The sequence below is a fragment of the Mustela nivalis genome (assembly GCF_964662115.1).
Source record: "Mustela nivalis genome assembly, chromosome: 9".
NCBI lineage: Eukaryota > Metazoa > Chordata > Mammalia > Carnivora > Mustelidae > Mustela > Mustela nivalis.
The window spans coordinates 115,334,336-115,352,198 of record NC_139028.1 but is presented as its reverse complement, the minus strand read 5'-3'; the positions used below and the strand labels follow the sequence as shown (position 1 = coordinate 115,352,198).

Below are 17,863 nucleotides of genomic sequence, written 5' to 3'. Positions count from 1 at the left end.
GCCGGCCCCGCCCCTTAGTCCCCGCCCCCCGCGCCGGCAGCGCCTGGGGCGGGGGGCGGCGCCGCAGCCAATAGGAAGGTGGCGTGGCGAGGGCGGCGGCGGTTGTGATGCGCCTGGCCGGCGGGCGGCAGCCAATCCGCGGCGAGCTCGGGGGCGGGCTGTGACGCGAGCGGCGCTCCTCGTGCGGCGGCGGTATAGGAGCGAGCGCCGCGGCGAGCAGGACCAGCCGAGCGCCGCCGCCGCCGCCGCTGCCACCGCTGCCCGCCGCCCGCTCCCTCCGCGCCGCCGCCCCGCGTCCGCCCGGCGCGTCCCCAACCGCCGCGCCCGCGCCCGGCCGGCCCGTCCGCGAGACGCCGAGCCGCCGAGCCGCCGAGCCGCCTCCGCGCCCGGCCTCCGTGAGGGGGGCGCCCGGCCGGACCCTGAGCCTCGCTCTCTCGCGCTGCGGCCGCCAGCGCCTCCTCGGCCGCCTGCCCGGCATGAAGACCAAGTTCTGCAACGGCGGCGAGGCGGAGCCCTCGCCGCTCGGGCTGCTGCTGAGCTGCGGCGGCGGCAGCACGGCCCCGGCGCCCGGCGTGGGGCAGCAGCGCGACGCCGCCAGCGACCGCGAGCCCAAGCAGCTGGGCGGCCCGCAGCCGCCGCTCGCGCTGCCGCCGCCGCCGCCGCCGCCGCTGCCGCTGCCCCCGCCGCCGCCGCCGCCGGCCGACGAGCAGCCCGAACCTCGGACGCGGCGCCGGGCCTATCTGTGGTGCAAGGAGTTCCTGCCCGGGGCCTGGCGCGGCCTTCGCGAGGACCAGTTCCACATCAGTGTCATCAGGTCGGTGGCGGCGCGGCGCGGCGCGGGGTGGGCGCGGGGAGGGCGCAGGGAGGGCGCGGGGAGGGCGCGGGGAGGGCGCGGGGAGCCGCTACCCGGTCAGGTGACGCTGCCCGGGCGGGGGCGGGGCCGGGGGCGGGGCGGGCGGGCGGGCCGTGCTGGGGGGCTGGAGACCCCCTCCCGCCCCGCGTGAGATCCGCGCGGATTCCGCGACAGGGGCCCGCGGCTCCCAGGACCTTCCAGAAGGCGCTGCGGGCCGGAAGAGCGGCTGCGGGGGAAAACGGGTCTCTTGCGGGCAGAACAATGTGGTGGACTCCCCGAGTGCGTTTTGTCCGGATGCTTCAAAATTTGGGAAGTCCCTTCGCGGTGCGGAGGGCTGTCGTGATCGGCTTCACAGAGAGTCACCTCCTAACTTTGCTTCTCGCTCCTCGAGTCCGTGGCTTGCTTTTCTCCCCGCTCTGAAAGAGTCGTTTGTTCGTGGCCGGGGGTGACATTTGCTCATCCCGGCCAGCTCTGTCCAGCCCTAGGGCTGTGTTAGGAGGTGTGGCTCCAAAAGTTAGCACCGGGGGACAAAGATTTCCCCCCTCTTTTCTTCCTTTCCTTTTTTATTTTTTTTCTTTTAAGCTAAAAATATTCAGTTAAATTTGAAAGACAAGAAATGGATGTGTGCACGTCTTCAGACTGAGCAGGAAAAGACTCCCGTGGTTTCTGTTGCCGCTCTGCGCCCCAAGATAACCATTTCCCAGTGTGTGTGTGTGTGTGTGTGTGTCCTTCCATTTAGACCTTTAGAAATGCGGTTCTTTCTCTGCTGCTTTTCTTTTAACTGGTTGGCCGGGTTGAGCGTCGCGTCTAGACACTGGCTGGCTGCCACTGATAATCCCCAGATCCAGCTGGGGTCATTCGATTCCTCTTCCGTGCCCGGTCTCCCAGCAGAGCTGCAGATGCGGCAGAATAACGGAGCCTCACTTCCTTGCTGTGCCGCCGGCCCCTCGTGCATAGTTGCTATGAACAGTGAGAGTCAGAAGGTAGGGGTCAGAAACAGGGGTGTTCAGGTGATCTCGCAGCTGCCTGATGATTTTTTTTTTTTCCCCATGAAACTCTCCAAAACGATCACGTTTAGTTAGGCCTGAAGATTCTCAGTGAAAAGAATGATGGTGGGGCTCCTGGGTGGCTCAGAGGGTTAAAGCCTCTGCCTTCGGCTCAAGTCATGATCCCAGCGTCCTGGGATCGAGCCCCACATCGGCCTCTCTCCTTGGTGGGGAGCCTGCTTTTTCCTCTCTCTCTCTCTGCCTGCCTCTCTGCCTACTTGTGATCTCTCTGGTACCCCCCCCCCCCCAACCCAGTGCTCTTGCCTGTTGCCTGTGAAGATGTTTGGACGCCCTGGGATCTGGCCTTCAGACATTTTTCTTTGGTCCCTTTTAGGGGAGTGTCACTGGTCAGTTAAACCTTTGTGTTTTGTGCAAAACTGTCACTGTAAGAGCATCGAAAATGTGTTTTGTTTCTTTTCTCTAAGAATTAGTAGTCTTAGAAATGGTCTTGGAAGCTTTCCTTTTTGGTTTGAAGGACCCTTTAAAATGACGCATAGTAAACATTGCCTTTTAGTTCTCTTCTCTGGAATAAACTGTGGTTATGGGATCCATTTAATAGGGAGAAAAGAGGTCATTTAGGTCACGGGAAGGGGGTGACGCCTAGCTTTTAAAAAGCAAAAGAGGCAGTTCAGAAGGGGGAAAAGGGCTCCCCTTGGCTGGCATCTGGTGACCCTCCACAGGCAGTTGCCTTTCCTGGGACTCTGGCTATTAGGTGTTACTGACCGTCACAATCTCTCAGCGTTGGGTGGGGTGCTGGCCCCTCCCCGGCGGTTTGTCAGACTCTGACACCTCGACTCAGTCCGTGGAGTCTGTCTCCTGTTTCACCCTTTTGCTCCTTCCCACTCTGGAATATGCTTTTGCTGCTTCCCGTCTTTGAGTTGGTAACAGCAGCTGGCCAGAGCCCCAGGACTGCTGGCACACTCCCTGCCCCCCGAAACCCCTCCTCTGCCTGCAGTGGCAGTTGAGGCCTGGTGAGCGGCTTTTGCCCCCACACCTGCTGTCTGTTCCCGGTGTTGTTCGTGAGGCCGGAGCCCAGGTCCGAGTCCTTGCTTAGACCCTGTCCCGGGAGCCGTGGATGTCCTTGCGCTCCAGGTTCCCTCTGAATTGTTCCTCGTCCTGTTGTCAGGTATCCTCAAACGTTGTTACTCTTTGTTTTAAAGTTTAGGTGGCTTCCTGTAACTGGAGAATAAAATCCAGACTTGTTTGCCTGCTTTACACTTGGGCCCCACCTCCCTTTCTGGAGTGGTTCCTTTTTGTTGCTGTTGTTTAACCCCCTCCCCCCGCCCCCCGCCGCCCTTACCAGCAGTGAGGAGCAGTGAACTCCTTACACTGGATCCTGTATTTCCTGAGTGAGCTTTGTGCTTTCAGCCTCTAGGCCTGTCTGTGCTCTTATGCTCTGCTTGGCAGCCTCATGTCTGCTTTTAAACTTCCTCCTTCAGGGGTGCCTGGCTGGCTCAGTTGGTTAAAGCCTCAGCCTTCCGCTCAGGTCATGATCTCAAGGTCTTGGGATTGAGCCCTGAATCGGGGGGTGGGGGGGGTGGTCTCTGCTCAGCAGGGTGCCTGCTTCTTCCTCCTCTCTCTACCTGCCTCTGCCTACTTGTGATCTCTGTCTGTCAAATAAATAAATAAAAATCTTTTAAAAAATTATAAAAAAAATAAACTTCCTCCTTCAAGGCCCAGCTTAGAGAGAAACAGAATTAATTTCTTATTTGTTTGTCTTTTCCATAGCCTTTCATACACATACACACCTTGACAGCAACAGCACCTGCCACATTTGTGTGTTTCTTCTTTGCTTCTTCTGTAATTGAATTCCTAGAGGGCATTTCCTGTTCATCTCGTATCTCCTGCAGTGGAATAGTGCCTGACTCGTGGTAGGCACTGGATTTTAGCTTAAATTGACCTCTTCAGGGCGCCTGGGTGGCTCAGTGGGTTAAAGCCTCTGCCTTCGGCTCAGGTCATGATCTCGGGGTCATGGGATGGAGCCCTGTGTTGGGCTCTCTGCTCAGCAGGGAGCCTGCTCCCCTGCCCCTCCTACCTCTCTGCCTACTTGTGATCTCTCTGTCAAATAAATAAAATCTTAAAAAAAAATTGACCTCTTCACTATTCTCTCACTGTGATGACAGGTCTTTTAAAGATTTAATTTAATTTATTTATTTATTTTTATTTGACAGACAGAGATCACAAGTAGGCAGAGAGCCCAATGTGGGGCTTGATCCCAGGACCCTGAGATCCTGACCTGAGCCGAAGGCAGATGCTTAACCCACTGAGCCAGGTGCCCCATGACAGGTCTTTCTAATCAGACTATTGTTTGCCAGAGTCTCTCTAATCAGGGGTGGTATAGGGAAAGATTAGAATTATCATTACATTAGGGCACCTGGGTGGCTCCTCGGTTAAGTGCCTAGCTCTTGGTTTTGGCTCCAGTCATGATCTCAGGGTCGTGAGATTGAGCCCTGCTTGGGGCTCTGCACTGGGTATGGACTCTGCCCAAGATTCACCCCTCCCCCCATGCTTACTGTCTCTCTCCAAAAAAAAAAAAAAAAGGAAAGAAAAATTACTGCCCACCCCAGCCATCACAGCGGATGTGCAGGCCCATCTCAAATCAAGGGTTGGTTATTACCACTCTCGTTGCTGGTTGGTAAATCACAATCAGTTGTGACATGAAATTGCAGATCTTTGCAAGATTTCATGAAGTTTGATGGAAGAAATGTTTGAGAGCTGTTAAGTTTCGCACAAATCTGTTGACACGTTATATCCCACAGACCCACTAATAGTTGAAAATTGATGGGGAAGAGGATACCCTGAATTCTCCCAAGTAGAATCATTTAGACATAAAGAAACCAAGAGAAGTTGTTGAAAAGACTGGCCAAGTCCTCAGGTATATTTGCACAGGGATGCAGTAAAAGTCAAATAGGGAGTAAGTTGTGGTTTATGGTGTCCTCACTAAGTTTTTTGATAAAATTATGCCAAAATTCCCTACTTAATGTCCCTTTTATGTACACAGTTGAATTTTAACCTAAATTCTGTTGTATATGACTTCCAGTTTCATTTTTCAAAATAAATGAAGTTTCATTTACATTTTTACTATTTACTGTGAAAATTTGATCCCTTAAGTAGCTTTACTTTTTTTCTTTAAGATTTTATTTATTTATTTGAGAGAAAGAGATAATGAGAGAGAGCCCAAGGAGCACCGAGAGGGAGAAGCAGGCTCCCTGCTGAACCAGGAGCCTGATGTGGGCTTAGTCTCGGGACCCTGGGATCATGACCTGAAGGCAGGTGCTTAACTGCTTAACTGACTGAGCCACCCAGGTGCCCTGCTAACTTTAAAAAATATTTTATTTATTTATTTATTTATTTATTTACTTGAGGGAAGGAGTGAGAGCACTAATGGTGCGGAGGCACAGAGGGAGAGGGAGAGCCAGACTGTCTGCCAAGCAGGGAGCCTGATGAGCACCCGCGTTGATCCCAGGATCCTGGGATCATGACCTGAGCAGAAAGCAGTTGCTTAACTGGCTAAGCCACCTGGGTGCCCCCTATGGCCTTACTTTTTTTTTTTTTTTTTTTAAGATTTTATTTATTTTTTTGATAGAGAGGGAGATCACAAGTAGGCAGAGAGGTAGGCAGAGAGGCAGGGAAGCAGGCTCCCTGCTGAGCAGAGAGGCCGATGCAGGGCTCGATCCTAGGACCCTGGGACCATGACCTGAGCTGAAGACAGAGGCTTGACCCACTGAGCCACCTGGGTGCCCCATGGCCTTACTTTAAACAAACAAACAAATAAATAAATAAATAAACTCAGGGCCCCTGGCTGGCTCAGTTGGTGGAGCGTGTGACTCGAGCTCAGGGTCTCAGGGTCATGAGTTTGAGTCCCGCATTGGTCATAGAGCTTACTTAGAAAAAATTAATAAACTGGGGCGCCTGGGTGGCTCAGTGGTTTGGGCTGCTGCCTTCGGCTCGGGTCATGATCTCAGGGTCCTGGGATCGAGCACTGCATCGGGCTCTCTTCTCCGCACGAAGCCTGCTTCTCTCTCTCTCTCTCTGCCTGCCTCTCTGCCTACTTGTGATCTCTGTCTGTCAAATAAATAAATAAAATCTTTAAAAAAAAAAAAAGAAAAAATTAATAAACTTAATTTTTTTAGAGCAGTTTTAGGTTCATAGCCAAATTGACCAGAAAGTACAGCGAGTTCCCATATACCTCCCCCCACCCCGAACACACACACACACACCAGAGTTGTACATTGGTTACAGTTGATGACCTACACTGATATCATTATCACTCAGAAGTCCCTAATTTGCACTAAGGTTCACTGTCAGTGCTGTACATTGAGTGGGTTTGGAAAAACGTGTGGCACGAATCTGCTATTGCAGCACCCTGCAGCGTAGCCTCACTGCCCTAAAGGTCCTCTGTCCTCTGTCTGTCCCTCTCTCCACCCAACCCCTTTTCTCAGATGTTCTGTGATTGGAAGCATAAAGTGTGTAGTCTTTTCAGATTGGCTTCTTTCCTTAATAGTGTTCATTTAAAAGTCTCCTTTGTGTCTCTTCATGGCTTACCATATCATGATCGTGGATTTCATTTAGTGCTGAATAATGTGTAATCATTCAGACGGACCATGGTTTATCCGTTTACCTACTGAAGGACATCTTGGTGGCTTCTAAGCAGATATGACTAAAGCTGCTATAAACATCCATGTGCAGCCTTTTGTGTGGATGTAAGTTTTTAACTCTTTGGGTAAATATGAAAGTGTGCAGTAGCTGACATGTTTTGTTCTGTAAGACACGGCCAGTCTGTCTTTCAGAGCGCTTGCGCCGACCTGCCTTCCTGCCAGCAGTGAGCGGGAGTTCACGGTGCTCCGCATCCTTGCCAGCATCTGGTGCCAGCATTCTGGAGTTTGGCCACTCTGATAGGTGTGCACTGGTATCTCATTTTAACTTGCGATTCCCTAATGACATATGATGTGGAGAATCATCTTATGTGCTTATGTGCCTTCTGTATATCTTCTTTGGTGACGTGTGTGTTTAGATCTTTTGCTCATTTTTTAAGTCAAGTCATCTATTTTCTTTTTTTTTTTTAAAGTTTTTTTTTTTCTTTTTTAAATTTATTTGACATACAAGCAGGGGGAGTGGGAGAGGAAGAATCAGGCTTCCCACTGAATGGGGAGACCAATGCAGGACTCGATCCCATGACCCTGAGTGGAAGGCGGTTGTGTAATGACTGAGCCACCCAGGTGCACCGATGTTGTCTATTTTCTTATTGTTGAGTTTTAAGAGTTCCTTATATCTTTGGGCTAATAGTTCTTTACCCAGTGTGTCTTTTGCAGATAGAGTTTTTTCTTTTATTTTTATTTATTTATTTTATTTATTGATTTGACAGAGATCACAAGTAGGAAGAGAGGCTGGTAGAGAGGAGGAAGGAAGCAGGCTCCCCACCGAGCAGAAAGCCCGATGTGGAGCTCGATCCCAGGACCCCGAGATCATGACCTGAGCCGAAGGCAGAGGCTTTAACCCACTGAGCCATGCAGGCACCCCTTGTTTTTTCTTTTAAAGATTTTATTTATTTGCCAGAGACAGAGAAGACAGTGTAAGAACACAGGCAGGGAGGGCGGCAGGCAGAGGGAGGAGCAGGCTCCCTGCTGAGCCTGATGCTGGCTGGATCCCAGGACCCCGGGATCATGATCTGAGCTGAAGAGCATCTGACGGAGCCACCCAGGTGTCCCTGCAGAAATTTTCTTCCAGTTTGTGGTTGTTGCCTTATTTTCTTGAATAGTGTCTTTGTGCAGAAGTTTTAAATTTTAATGAATTCCAGCTTATTAATCATTTCTTTCATGGATTGTGCCTTTGGTGTTGTATCTAAACTCTGATGGCGACATCAAGGTTGTTTGGATGACTTCCGGTTACAGTCTTGTTTGTAGTTGTGCATTTTACATTTAGGTCTCGGATCCATTTTGTGTTAACTTTTGTGAACGATGTAAGGTCTGTGTCTAGATTTCTTTCTTTCTTTTTTTAAAAGTAGACTCCATGCCCAGCAGTGAAGGCTAGTGCAGGGCTTGAACTCACAACCTTGAGATCAAGATCTGAGCTGCAATCCAAAGTCGGACACTTAACGCAACTGAGCCACCCAGACATGCCCAGATTTCATTTTTTAACTGTGAATGTCTAGCCATTCCAGCACCATTTGTTAAGACTGTCCTTTCTCTATTGACTTGCCTTAGCTCTTTGTCGAGATCAGTGGACTGTATTTATGTGGATCGATTTCTGGGCTCTGCCCTCTGTTCAATTGATCTGTTTGCCCATCCTTCCCCCCCCCCCCCAAGATTTCATTTATTTATTCAACATACACAGAGAGAGCACAAGCAGAGAGGGTGTGGCAGGCAGAGGGAGAGGGAGAAGCAGATTCCCTGCTGAGCAGGGGGAACCCGACATGGGACTGGATATCAGGACCCTGGGATCATGACCTGAGCCGAAGGCAGTAGCTTAACCCACTGAGTCACCCTGGTGCCCCCATTTGCCCATTTTTTTTTTTTTTTGTGCCAATGCCACGCTGTCCTGATTACTGTAGTGTTGTAGTAAGTCTTGAAGTAACGTAGTGTCAGTCCTGACTTTGTTCTCCTTGAATACTGAGTTGGTTATTCTGGGTGTTTTGCCTCTCTGTGTAAACTCCAGAGTCAGTCTGTCAGTACTGATAAAACAACATGCTAGGATTTTGATTAGGATTGTGTTTGATCTCTACATCAAATAGGGAAAAACTAGCATTTTGTCGATATGCTGAGTCTTCCTATCCATGGACATGGACTATTCATTTTATTTAGTTATTCTTTGATATCCTTCATAGGAGTTTTTTATTTTTCCTCCTATAGATCTTGTACATATTTTGTTACATTTATACCTAAATGTTTCATTTTTTGGTTGCTGATGTACATGGTAATGTGTTTTTAATTTTAATTTCTCCTTATTCATTGCTGATATATGGGAAAGTGAAAGTGATTGACTTTTTTTTTTCTTTTAAGAGAGTATGGGGAGGGGCAGAGGGAGAGGTAGAGAGAAATCTCAAGCAGACTCCATGCCCAGTGTGGAGCCCAATACAGGACTTAATTTCACAATCCAGAGATCATGACCTGAGCCGAAATTAAGAGTTGGAGACTCTTAACCAACTGAGCTACCCAGGTGCCCCATATAAAAGTTAACTTTTATATGTTAACGTTTTTTTTTTAAGATTTCATTTATTTGAGAGAGAGAGAATGAGAGAGGGCATGAGAAGGGAGAGCATCAGAGGGAGAAGCAGACTACCTGTCAGCAGGGAGTACGATGTGGGACTTGATCCCAGGATTCCAGGATCATGATCTGAGCCAAAGGCAGTCACTTAACCAACTGAGCCACGCAGGTGTTCCTATATGTTAACTTTTATATGACTTTTATATCCTGTAACCTTGCTATAATTCTTCATTAGTTCCTGGATTTTATTCTCAGTCTGGTCTCTTGGCTTGTCCAGCTACTGATGCCCATGTCTGCTCCCGGGTTTTTCCCTGCAGCACACCCCTCCACTATCTCACCATCCTCTATCACCTGGTGGAGAATCTTGTCCTGCCCTTGGACAGCCCTAGTCTTTAGCTTTTCATGAGTCTTTTGTGTCTACAATGAAGTTGTACTCTCCATGTTTTTTATACATGTATGTGTATAAGCAGGCTCTCTACCCAGTGTGGGGCTTGAATTCACAACCCTGTGATCAAGCATTGCAATTTCGGGGCGCCTGGGTGGCTCAGTTTGATAATTCCTTAACTTTTGCTTTCTGCTCAGGTCATGATCTTGGGATCATGGGATCAAGCCCCGCATTGGGCTCAGCGCTCAGTGCGGGGTCTGCTTGGGATTCTCTCGCTCTGGCCCTCCCCTGATGCGCGTGCACTCTCTTTGTAAAGGAAAATGAATAAATAAAATGTTAAAAAAAAAAAAGAGTTGCATTCTCTATACCAAGCGAGCTTGCCAGGTGCCCCCCATGGCCTTCATTACATATTTACCCATCTCACCGTGGCCAGGACTGTGTTCTGCTGAACATCCCAGTAGCCCAGGGACTCACAATGAAACAGTTAAAAAAAAGTGAGGCCTGGGAGGTCCGTGTGAATGGGGCCTTGCCGGGGGGCACTTTATGGAGGAAGTGGCAGCAGCCCTGTGCTCTGACAGATGGCAGACCCTCCCGTGTGACAGAGCGGCCAGATGCGTGCTGCCTGGCAGGGGTGCTCAGAATAGTAACTTGGGAGCGGAATTGCTGGAACCTGTTCTGAGGAACACTTGGTAGCGCCTGGACACAGTTCTGATTGTCACGATTGGGTGGTGGCACTGCCAGCCTCCAGTGGGTGGAGGGAAGGGGTACTGCTTACCATCCTACAGTTCAAAGGACAGCTCCTGCTCTAACTCCAACAAAGAATCCTCCGGCCCCGCATGTCAGTGGTGCTGAACTGGAGCAGCCCTGGGAATAGAGGACTTAGAGACCAGCTTCCCCTCCGGCGGGCGCAGTCCTGCGCGTGCGCTTTTGCTTCCAGTTGCTGCTGCTGAGCTGCTGACATGACCTCATGTGATCATCACAGAACCCCCGTGTTAGATGCTGCTGGATTATTTGATGGTGAGAAGGCAGGCTTAGACGGCATGGAGTCAACGGCCCAGGGCCACCAGGTGTCTGCAGAAGCCAGCCGTTCACCAAGGTCAAAGTCTCTTCCCTTAACTCCGCCTCCGGGCTTGGGGTTAAGGCACCTGTTCCTGATTACCACACACTGATGGTGTCATTTCACTGAGTTGGCTCCCTGCCCTCAGCCTGAACCACGGTTGTTTCAAGTTGAGTTTCAAATAGTTAAAAGAGATTTTGCAAATATCTGCACCCCCCTTACTTCCTTTGTGCTCCAGATTCATCGGCTGTTTTGGTATGTCACTGTTCTTTCTATTTTCCGTGTATCCAGTCGTGGACTTGTGGATCATTTTCCGGTTGAGGGAGTGGTTATGTTTGATCCCGCTTCCCCCCGCATCATCTGACTTTTAGAGAAAGTGAAGTTTGGGGGGATGCCGGAAGCCTCAGGGAGCTGGAGTCCTGCGTGCTGGGCCTGATACCATGTAACTGGTGGGCAGTCTGCAGAGCTGTCAGGGGCTCCTTTAGTTTTCAGCAGAATACAGCTGGCTGGTTGCAGCCCAGATAACCTCCCAGCTTGATTTAGTGGACGAAAATGTCAAAGATTTTTCTGGAGCAGGTGGGTTCTCGGGCTTATCATTTCTGAGCATTGAGCTGATGCACCTACATGTGGGTCTTTCTAAATGATGAAAAAATACATAGATGTTAGAGGAGATGACTGGGTAAGCAAAGTGTCACACGTACTTGGACCATTAGATGATCTTAAAAAAGGAGATTCTGATACCTTCTACAGCACCGGTGAACCTCGAGGACTAATGCTAAGTGAAATAATTGCAAGTCACAAAAAGCCGTAACTGTATGATTTGACTTCTGTGAGATCTGCAGTGCCATCAGGTTAATAGAGACAGAGTAGACTAGGGTGGCCGAGGGCTGGGGGAGGGGAGAGTGGAGAGTTAGTGCTTAATGGGCACAGTTTCAGTTTTGCAAGATAAAAAGATTTCTGGAGGGGCGCTTGGGTGGCTCAGTGGGTTAAGCCTCTGCCTTCGGCTCAGATCCTGATCTCGGGGTCCTGGGATCGAGCCCCGCATCGGCTCCCTGCTCAGAGGCCAGTGTGCTTCTCCTTCTGCCGGCTGCTCCCCCTGCTTGTGCTCTCTCTCTCACTCTCTGTCAAATAAATAAAATCTTTAAAAAAAAGTATTTTCTGGGGGCACCTGGGTGGCTCAGTGGGTTAAAGCTTTTGCCTTCAGCTCAGGTCGTGATCCCAGGGTCCTGGGATCGAGCCCCACATCAGGCTCTCTGCTCAGTAGGGAGTCTGCTTCCCCCTCTCTCTCTGCCTGCCTCTCTGCCTGCTTGTGATCTCTGTCTGTCAAATAAATAAATAAAATATTTTTTTTTTTAAAAAGCATTTTTCGGGGGGCCCTGGCTGGCTCAGTTGGTTGGGTGTCTGCCTTTGGCTCGGGTCATGATCCTTGATCTTAGGGTTTTGGGATCGAGCCGCAAATCGGGCTCCCTGCTTAGTGGGGAGCCTGCTTCTCCCTCTCCCTCTGCCTGCTGAGCCTCCTGCTTGTGCTATTTCTCTGTCAAGTAAATAAATAAAATCGTAAAGTATTTTCTTGAAAACATTGAAGCCACTTCTAGATGCAAATGCAGAGACTAGCTCAGAAGCTCTCTCCTGTATGTCTGCCTTTAACTTGTAGTTAAAACTTGTTCTTCAGCCAAATCACCGGCTACTACTTCACTACAGACCGTGTACTTGAATGTTGGTGTGACATGCACAAGTGCCCAAGATCTGTACTGTGTGTGCCGGCGTCCTGATGCCGATGTGTGCAGGTGGGTCACATCCACTGGACTACTCAGCTTTCTTCCTGGGGCTGAGAAGGTTTTGATGATCTCTTCGCCTCCGTTTGGCTGCCTTTTGCACACGGAGTGTATTTACAAGCTATGTGAACTTTTCAGAGCAACCAGAATTGACAGACAGTTTTCATGGCCAACAACTGATGGTCATATTCAATGTTTTTGGTAAGGTGGGTGGAAAGTCTGGAACGTTTTCTGAAGTGATCGTTGTTTCGTCTGTGTGCGCTCTGGAACCAGGAGGACAGCTTGCTCCTGCGGCTGTATGGCTGGAGAAGGATCGAGGAGTAGACTGGCGCTTGTGCTGTCCCTCCTGACAGGCTGGATGGTAGGAAGCCGAGGTGTGGTGGGGTCCCTTTTCCAACTTCACTTCCTCTCTTTCTGGTTGATCACTTCAAATGACTTGTTTTCAGTGTTTCAGTGGGAAGCACTTCTGCCACCTCTGGCCGCCCAGGCGAAGTACAGCTGTGTTCTAAATGGTGATGACCCACTGTGGAAGTCAGGGGCATTGTCTCATATGCCTTGTAGTAAGGAAATGCCCTTTTTCCTTCTTCCTCCTTGAAAATCTCCACATTGCTGTGAAGTCTGGAAATTGTACTTAATGGTGGCTACATGTCAGAGTCACCCGTTTGAATTATGGTGACCTAGTAGCAGATGGAGAGGAACTTGATTTATTTCACACTTTGCAGGTTTTGAGTTTTTTGTGGATTTACCCTGGATGTCAGTAACATGTAAATTTCCCTGAGCTGCTTTACTGTCCAACACAGTAGAGTCCTGTGGGAGAGGACGGTGCTGAAGGATCTGGGACAGTGGAGGTCATGCAGAGAAAGGCAAGTTGGAGGAGAAAAAAATCTGGCACTTTCTCTGCAGCTGAAGTTCAGTTGGAAGATTCACCAAGAAGTAAATTAGCCCTTATTATTATAGATTGATTATGGATAAGAAAAATATTTTTCTTTCTTCCTGGAGTATTATCTGTTTGTGACTTGAGGCAGGAAATTTACAGTAAAGGCTCAATTAACTGGGTCCCAACTTGCTGAAAATTTTCCTTATTCTTTTTTTTTTTTTTTAACCACTCCCGTGTCCATAAAATCAAGTAAAGGGTGAGATTTGTGCTTATCAAGCTGGCATGCCAGTGCTCAAGCCACAGTGTGGTCTTACAGATCTGCCCACAGAGCTAATTGTATTAGGGGCTTCAGAGAGTAGTTCGTATTCGCCAGTTTGTTTATTAAAACAGAAAACTGGAAACAAAACAAAAAACAGAAAACTGGTATATTATGGAATAGAAGAGAAGACACCACCTGGGTAGATACATGAACTCTTGCGTTTAGATTTTCGACAAGAATATTTGTTAATCTCTAATTGTCTTGTCTTAGGATGATAAGTCATAGCTACTTGATGATTAACTGGGAAGTTCACTCAAGTGAGCTCTCTCCCTTCCTGGGCATTGCTTTTATTTGTGAAGTGATTACAGAAGACATTTGGAAAAAACAAAGGTTATTTTTGTTCATTTGGTTTAAAATTTTTTTGAGGGGCACCTGCCTGGCTCAGTCAGTTGAGTGACTCTTGGTTTTGGCACAGGTTGTGGTCTCAGGTCGTGAGATCAAGCCCTGCAGTCAGGCTCCATGCTGGGCATGGAATCGGTTTGAGATTCTCTCTCTCCTGCTGCTCCTGCTTGTGCTGTCCCTCTAAAACAAATCTTTAAAGAGGAAGAAATAAGGAAGGAAGGAAGGAAGGAAGGAAGGAGCCCAGGCAGACATACATCCTGTTATCGTCCAGGACCAGGTGACATTTGTGTGCCTCAAGGATAGGGTCACATGGAGGGGCTGAGGATCCTGCAGGTGTCTTTGACCTTTTCAGAGACCCCATGTGACTAACGAGAACTGCAGACAGATCCGGTGTATGAGTTGCCCCTTGTCCATTTGTGGATTGTGAGGGAAGAAGCTTGGGTGTCGGTAAGGTGTGTATTATCAGCGAGAGGCAATTCATGCCTGAAGTCATGCTCGTGCTTTGACTGCTTTCTCCTGCCCGGGTGCTGTTGAAAATGCCATCTCTTCTGAGTTTTCCTGTCTGATTCCCTACATTTTCCTGCCTTTGCATTTGGCCTTTCAGCTCAGTGGTGGGATTTAGGGGGCTGCATTAAAGAGCACTGTGTGGGGGCACTGGGGTGGGGGGTTCAGTCGGTTAAGCATCTGCCTTTGGCTCAGGTCATGATTCCAGCGTCCTGGGACCGAGCGTCCTGTCCGGCTGCCTGCTCAGTGGGATGTCTACTTCTCCCTCTCCCTGTGCCCCTGTTAATGCTCTCTCTTGCTTGCTCTCTCTCAAATAAATAAATAAAATCTTAAGAAAAAAACAACAACAACATTGTGGAAGCCCTTCTGTGTGGAGATGGCCATGGCTGTTAAAGCATTAAATAAAAACTTTGAAAAGCTAAGAGAGTCTGAGCAGAATGGAAATGAGTCTGTAGGAGGAGGCAAAGGGCAAGAGAGATGCATGTTCACCGAGCTCCCCTCTCTGGACTTTACTCTAAAATGTTTCTCTTGACAGTTTTTGTAATTCCTTGGGTGCCAGGACTGTGCGACCCTGGCATCGAGAGCGTAGGAGGAGAAGAGAAGGTGGTGGGTTTTGTGTGTGAGAGCCTTCTCTTACTGGCTTCGAAGTTGAAGGGAGGAAGGAAAAGTGGCAAAAAGATAGTTGGGAAGGAAAAAAGAGAAGAACCTGGTCAGGACCAAAGGAAAGGACCCCTGGTAGCAGTGGTGGGGGCAGAAGCTCCGTGTCCAAGTGGAGTAAGAAAGGGTGTTCGAAGCTGGGAATGCAGTGCAGCCCTGCAGAAGTTTCCTGAAACTGGGTGACTTTTCTCATTCCAAAGCTCTTAGTGATGTTTCTTTCTCCAGATCCTAAAATCAGAGGAGTCTTTTTTTGTGGGCCTGATTGCTCTTAGGATCTAGCAGTTTTCCTTGAAGTATTTGATGGTTCGGAGCAGATTGTAATCAAATGGCCATCGCCATGAATAAGACACAGAGGTTTAATGTTACGAGGTTGGTTCAGATAAATCAATGAATGTTCGATCTGCAGTTAACTACTTAAGGCAGAGTGTTTATCAGGTTCAAAAAGAAAATTAACAGCTTTATTGAGAAACCACGAAGTTCACCCTTTTAAATTCAGTTCAGTGATTTTTAGTCTTTTTATGGGGTTCTACAGTAATCACCACCATCTTTTCAGAACATTTTCATCACCTCAGAAATAAATTCTTTACCATTAGCAGTCTCTCCCCGTGCTCCCCACAACCGGTAATCCAGCTGCTATCTTCTGGACATTTCATGTAGAAAGAGTCACACAATATGTGTGGACTTTGGTTACCACTTCCTTTAACTTAGTATGTTTTCAAGGTTTATTTGTGTCGTAGCACATATAGCACTTTGTTCCTCTTTATGGTTGAGTACTGTTCCATTCTGTGATACACCACAGTTGATGGACATTTGAGCTTTTCCGTGTTGTGGCTATTATGGACGTTTGTGTACAGTGTTGGTGAGGACATCGTCCAGTTTTCTCAGGTGTATGTCTAGGAGTGGAACTGGTGGGTCACGTGGTCACTTGATGTTTATCCCTTTGAAGCTGTCATTGATCTTTCGAAGCCTCTGTCACAGAGAATCTCTGTGGACCCTGGCAAATTTCCCCCATTATGATTGAGGAGATACTGGACAAGGTTGTCACTCCTTTGACCCACTGTGGTCTTTATCAGCACCGTGATTTCCTTTGCTACCAATCTTCTTGGTACGTTGCCAGCTGATTTTTTTTTTTAAGATTTTATTTATTTATTTGACAGACAGAGATTATAAGTAGGTGGAGAGGCAGGCAGTGGGAGAGAGGAGGAAGCAGGCTCCCTGCCGAGCAGAGAGCCCAATTCGAGACTCCATCCCAGGACCCTGAGATCATGACCTGAGCCGAAGGCAGAGGCTTAACCCACTGAGCCACCTAGGCGCCCCTTAAAAAGCTTTTTTAAAGATGGGGTGCCTGGGTGGGTGGGTTAAAGCCTCTGCCTTCGGCTCAGGTCATGATCTCAGGGTCCTGGGCTCGAGTCCCACATGGGGCTCTCTGCTTGGCAGGGAGCCTGCTTCCCCTCTTCTCTCTGTCTCTGCCTGCCTCTCTGCCTACTTATAATCTCTGTCAAATAAATAAATGAAATCTTTTTAAAAAAAACCTTTAAAATTTATTAATTTATTTGGGAGAAAGTGTGCAGAGTGAGAGAGAGCACAAGCCGGGGTGGGAGGGGCAGAGGGAAAGGGAGCAGGGTCCCTGAGCAGGCTCCCTCATTGAGCTCCCATGGGGCTCAATCCAAGGACCTTGAGATCATGACCAAAGGCAGATGCTTAACCAGCTAAGCCACCCAGGTGCTCCAGATTCTGATCTTTAGATCAGAATTTTGGAACCTTCTGTGATCTATGTATTTGGGTTATGTGCTGAAACATTAGAGTATTTTTTGTGATAGGTGTGTTTGTAATGGAATAGCTGATATATAATAAGAGAATTAATGATCCGGTATGTTTTGGAACATTCTGGTTCGTATTTGACCTTATGGAACCTGTTGTCAGTTAGGCTTCTATTTGAGGAAGACCTTGCATGGTAAGAAGGCATAATTGATATTTTTGCCATAAGGAACTTTGAAGAGGAAGTAGCATCAAATACCCGATTTTAGTGTTATATGGGATGGTTTTTGTTTTGAAATGATTTTGTGGAATTTCCCAAGGTCCTCTTTAATCATGTCGATCAGTATGGTGGCCTACTATGACACAGCATCTTTGACCCATTCCTGGGCCAACTGAAATTTTAGATTATCTGCTAATTTACATTTTCCAATTTGATCTTCTCTTCTCAGTGTTAGTGCAGTTAATTGTTTGGCTTTATGAAGAGGGTGACAGATTGACGCTTACCAGTTTGGGAGTTACGCAGCATGGAGCCACTGATGCATGTCGCCAAGAAGACTTTTTTTTTTTAAGATTTTATTTATTTATTTGACAGATCACAAGTAGGCAGAAAGGCAGGCAGAGAGAGAGGGAAGCAGGCTCCCCACTGAGCAGAGAGCCCGATGCAGGGCTCAATCCCAGGACCCTGAGATCATGACCTGAGCCGAAGGCAGAGGCTCAACCCACTGAGCCACCCAGGCGCCCGTAAGATCCCAATTTTAATAACAAGAAAGAAGTAGGAAAAGTGGCCCTTAGGAAAATGACAACCAAAAAACCCAGAATGCTAGAGGACCTTGGCGGGCTCGGTCTGGAGAACATGCAGCTCTTGATATCCGGGTCAAGAGTTCAAGCCCCAGCTTGGGCATGGAGTCTGCTTTAAAAAGAAAAGAAAAGAAACCATCCAGAATGAACAAAAGTGGTTATGTTCAAATTACAGAATTTGGGTAACTTGTTACATTTTTTATTTTTGGGGTCTTTAAGATCCATAATAACATGATCTTTTGGAACATGAATTCCGAAATCTAAAAGGCAAGACCATTTACTACACGTC

The 17,863-nt window shown here is 48.4% G+C and overlaps 1 protein-coding gene across 2 annotated transcripts in view; it reads left to right on the top strand.

The window, feature by feature from the left end:
• The first annotated feature begins 214 nt into the window (after positions 1 to 214).
• CHKA (choline kinase alpha) overlaps positions 215 to 17,863 on the top strand; it is a 58,251-nt gene continuing 40,602 nt past the window's right edge. Inside the window, exon 1 of one of the 2 annotated variants that reach the window (XM_082748737.1) lies at positions 215 to 814. In XM_082748737.1, the coding sequence (XP_082604863.1) occupies positions 477 to 814 (338 nt within the window). In that variant the 5' untranslated portion in view covers positions 215 to 476. The remainder of the gene's footprint in view (positions 815 to 17,863) is intronic. The other variant, XM_082748736.1, reaches the window with a different exon arrangement.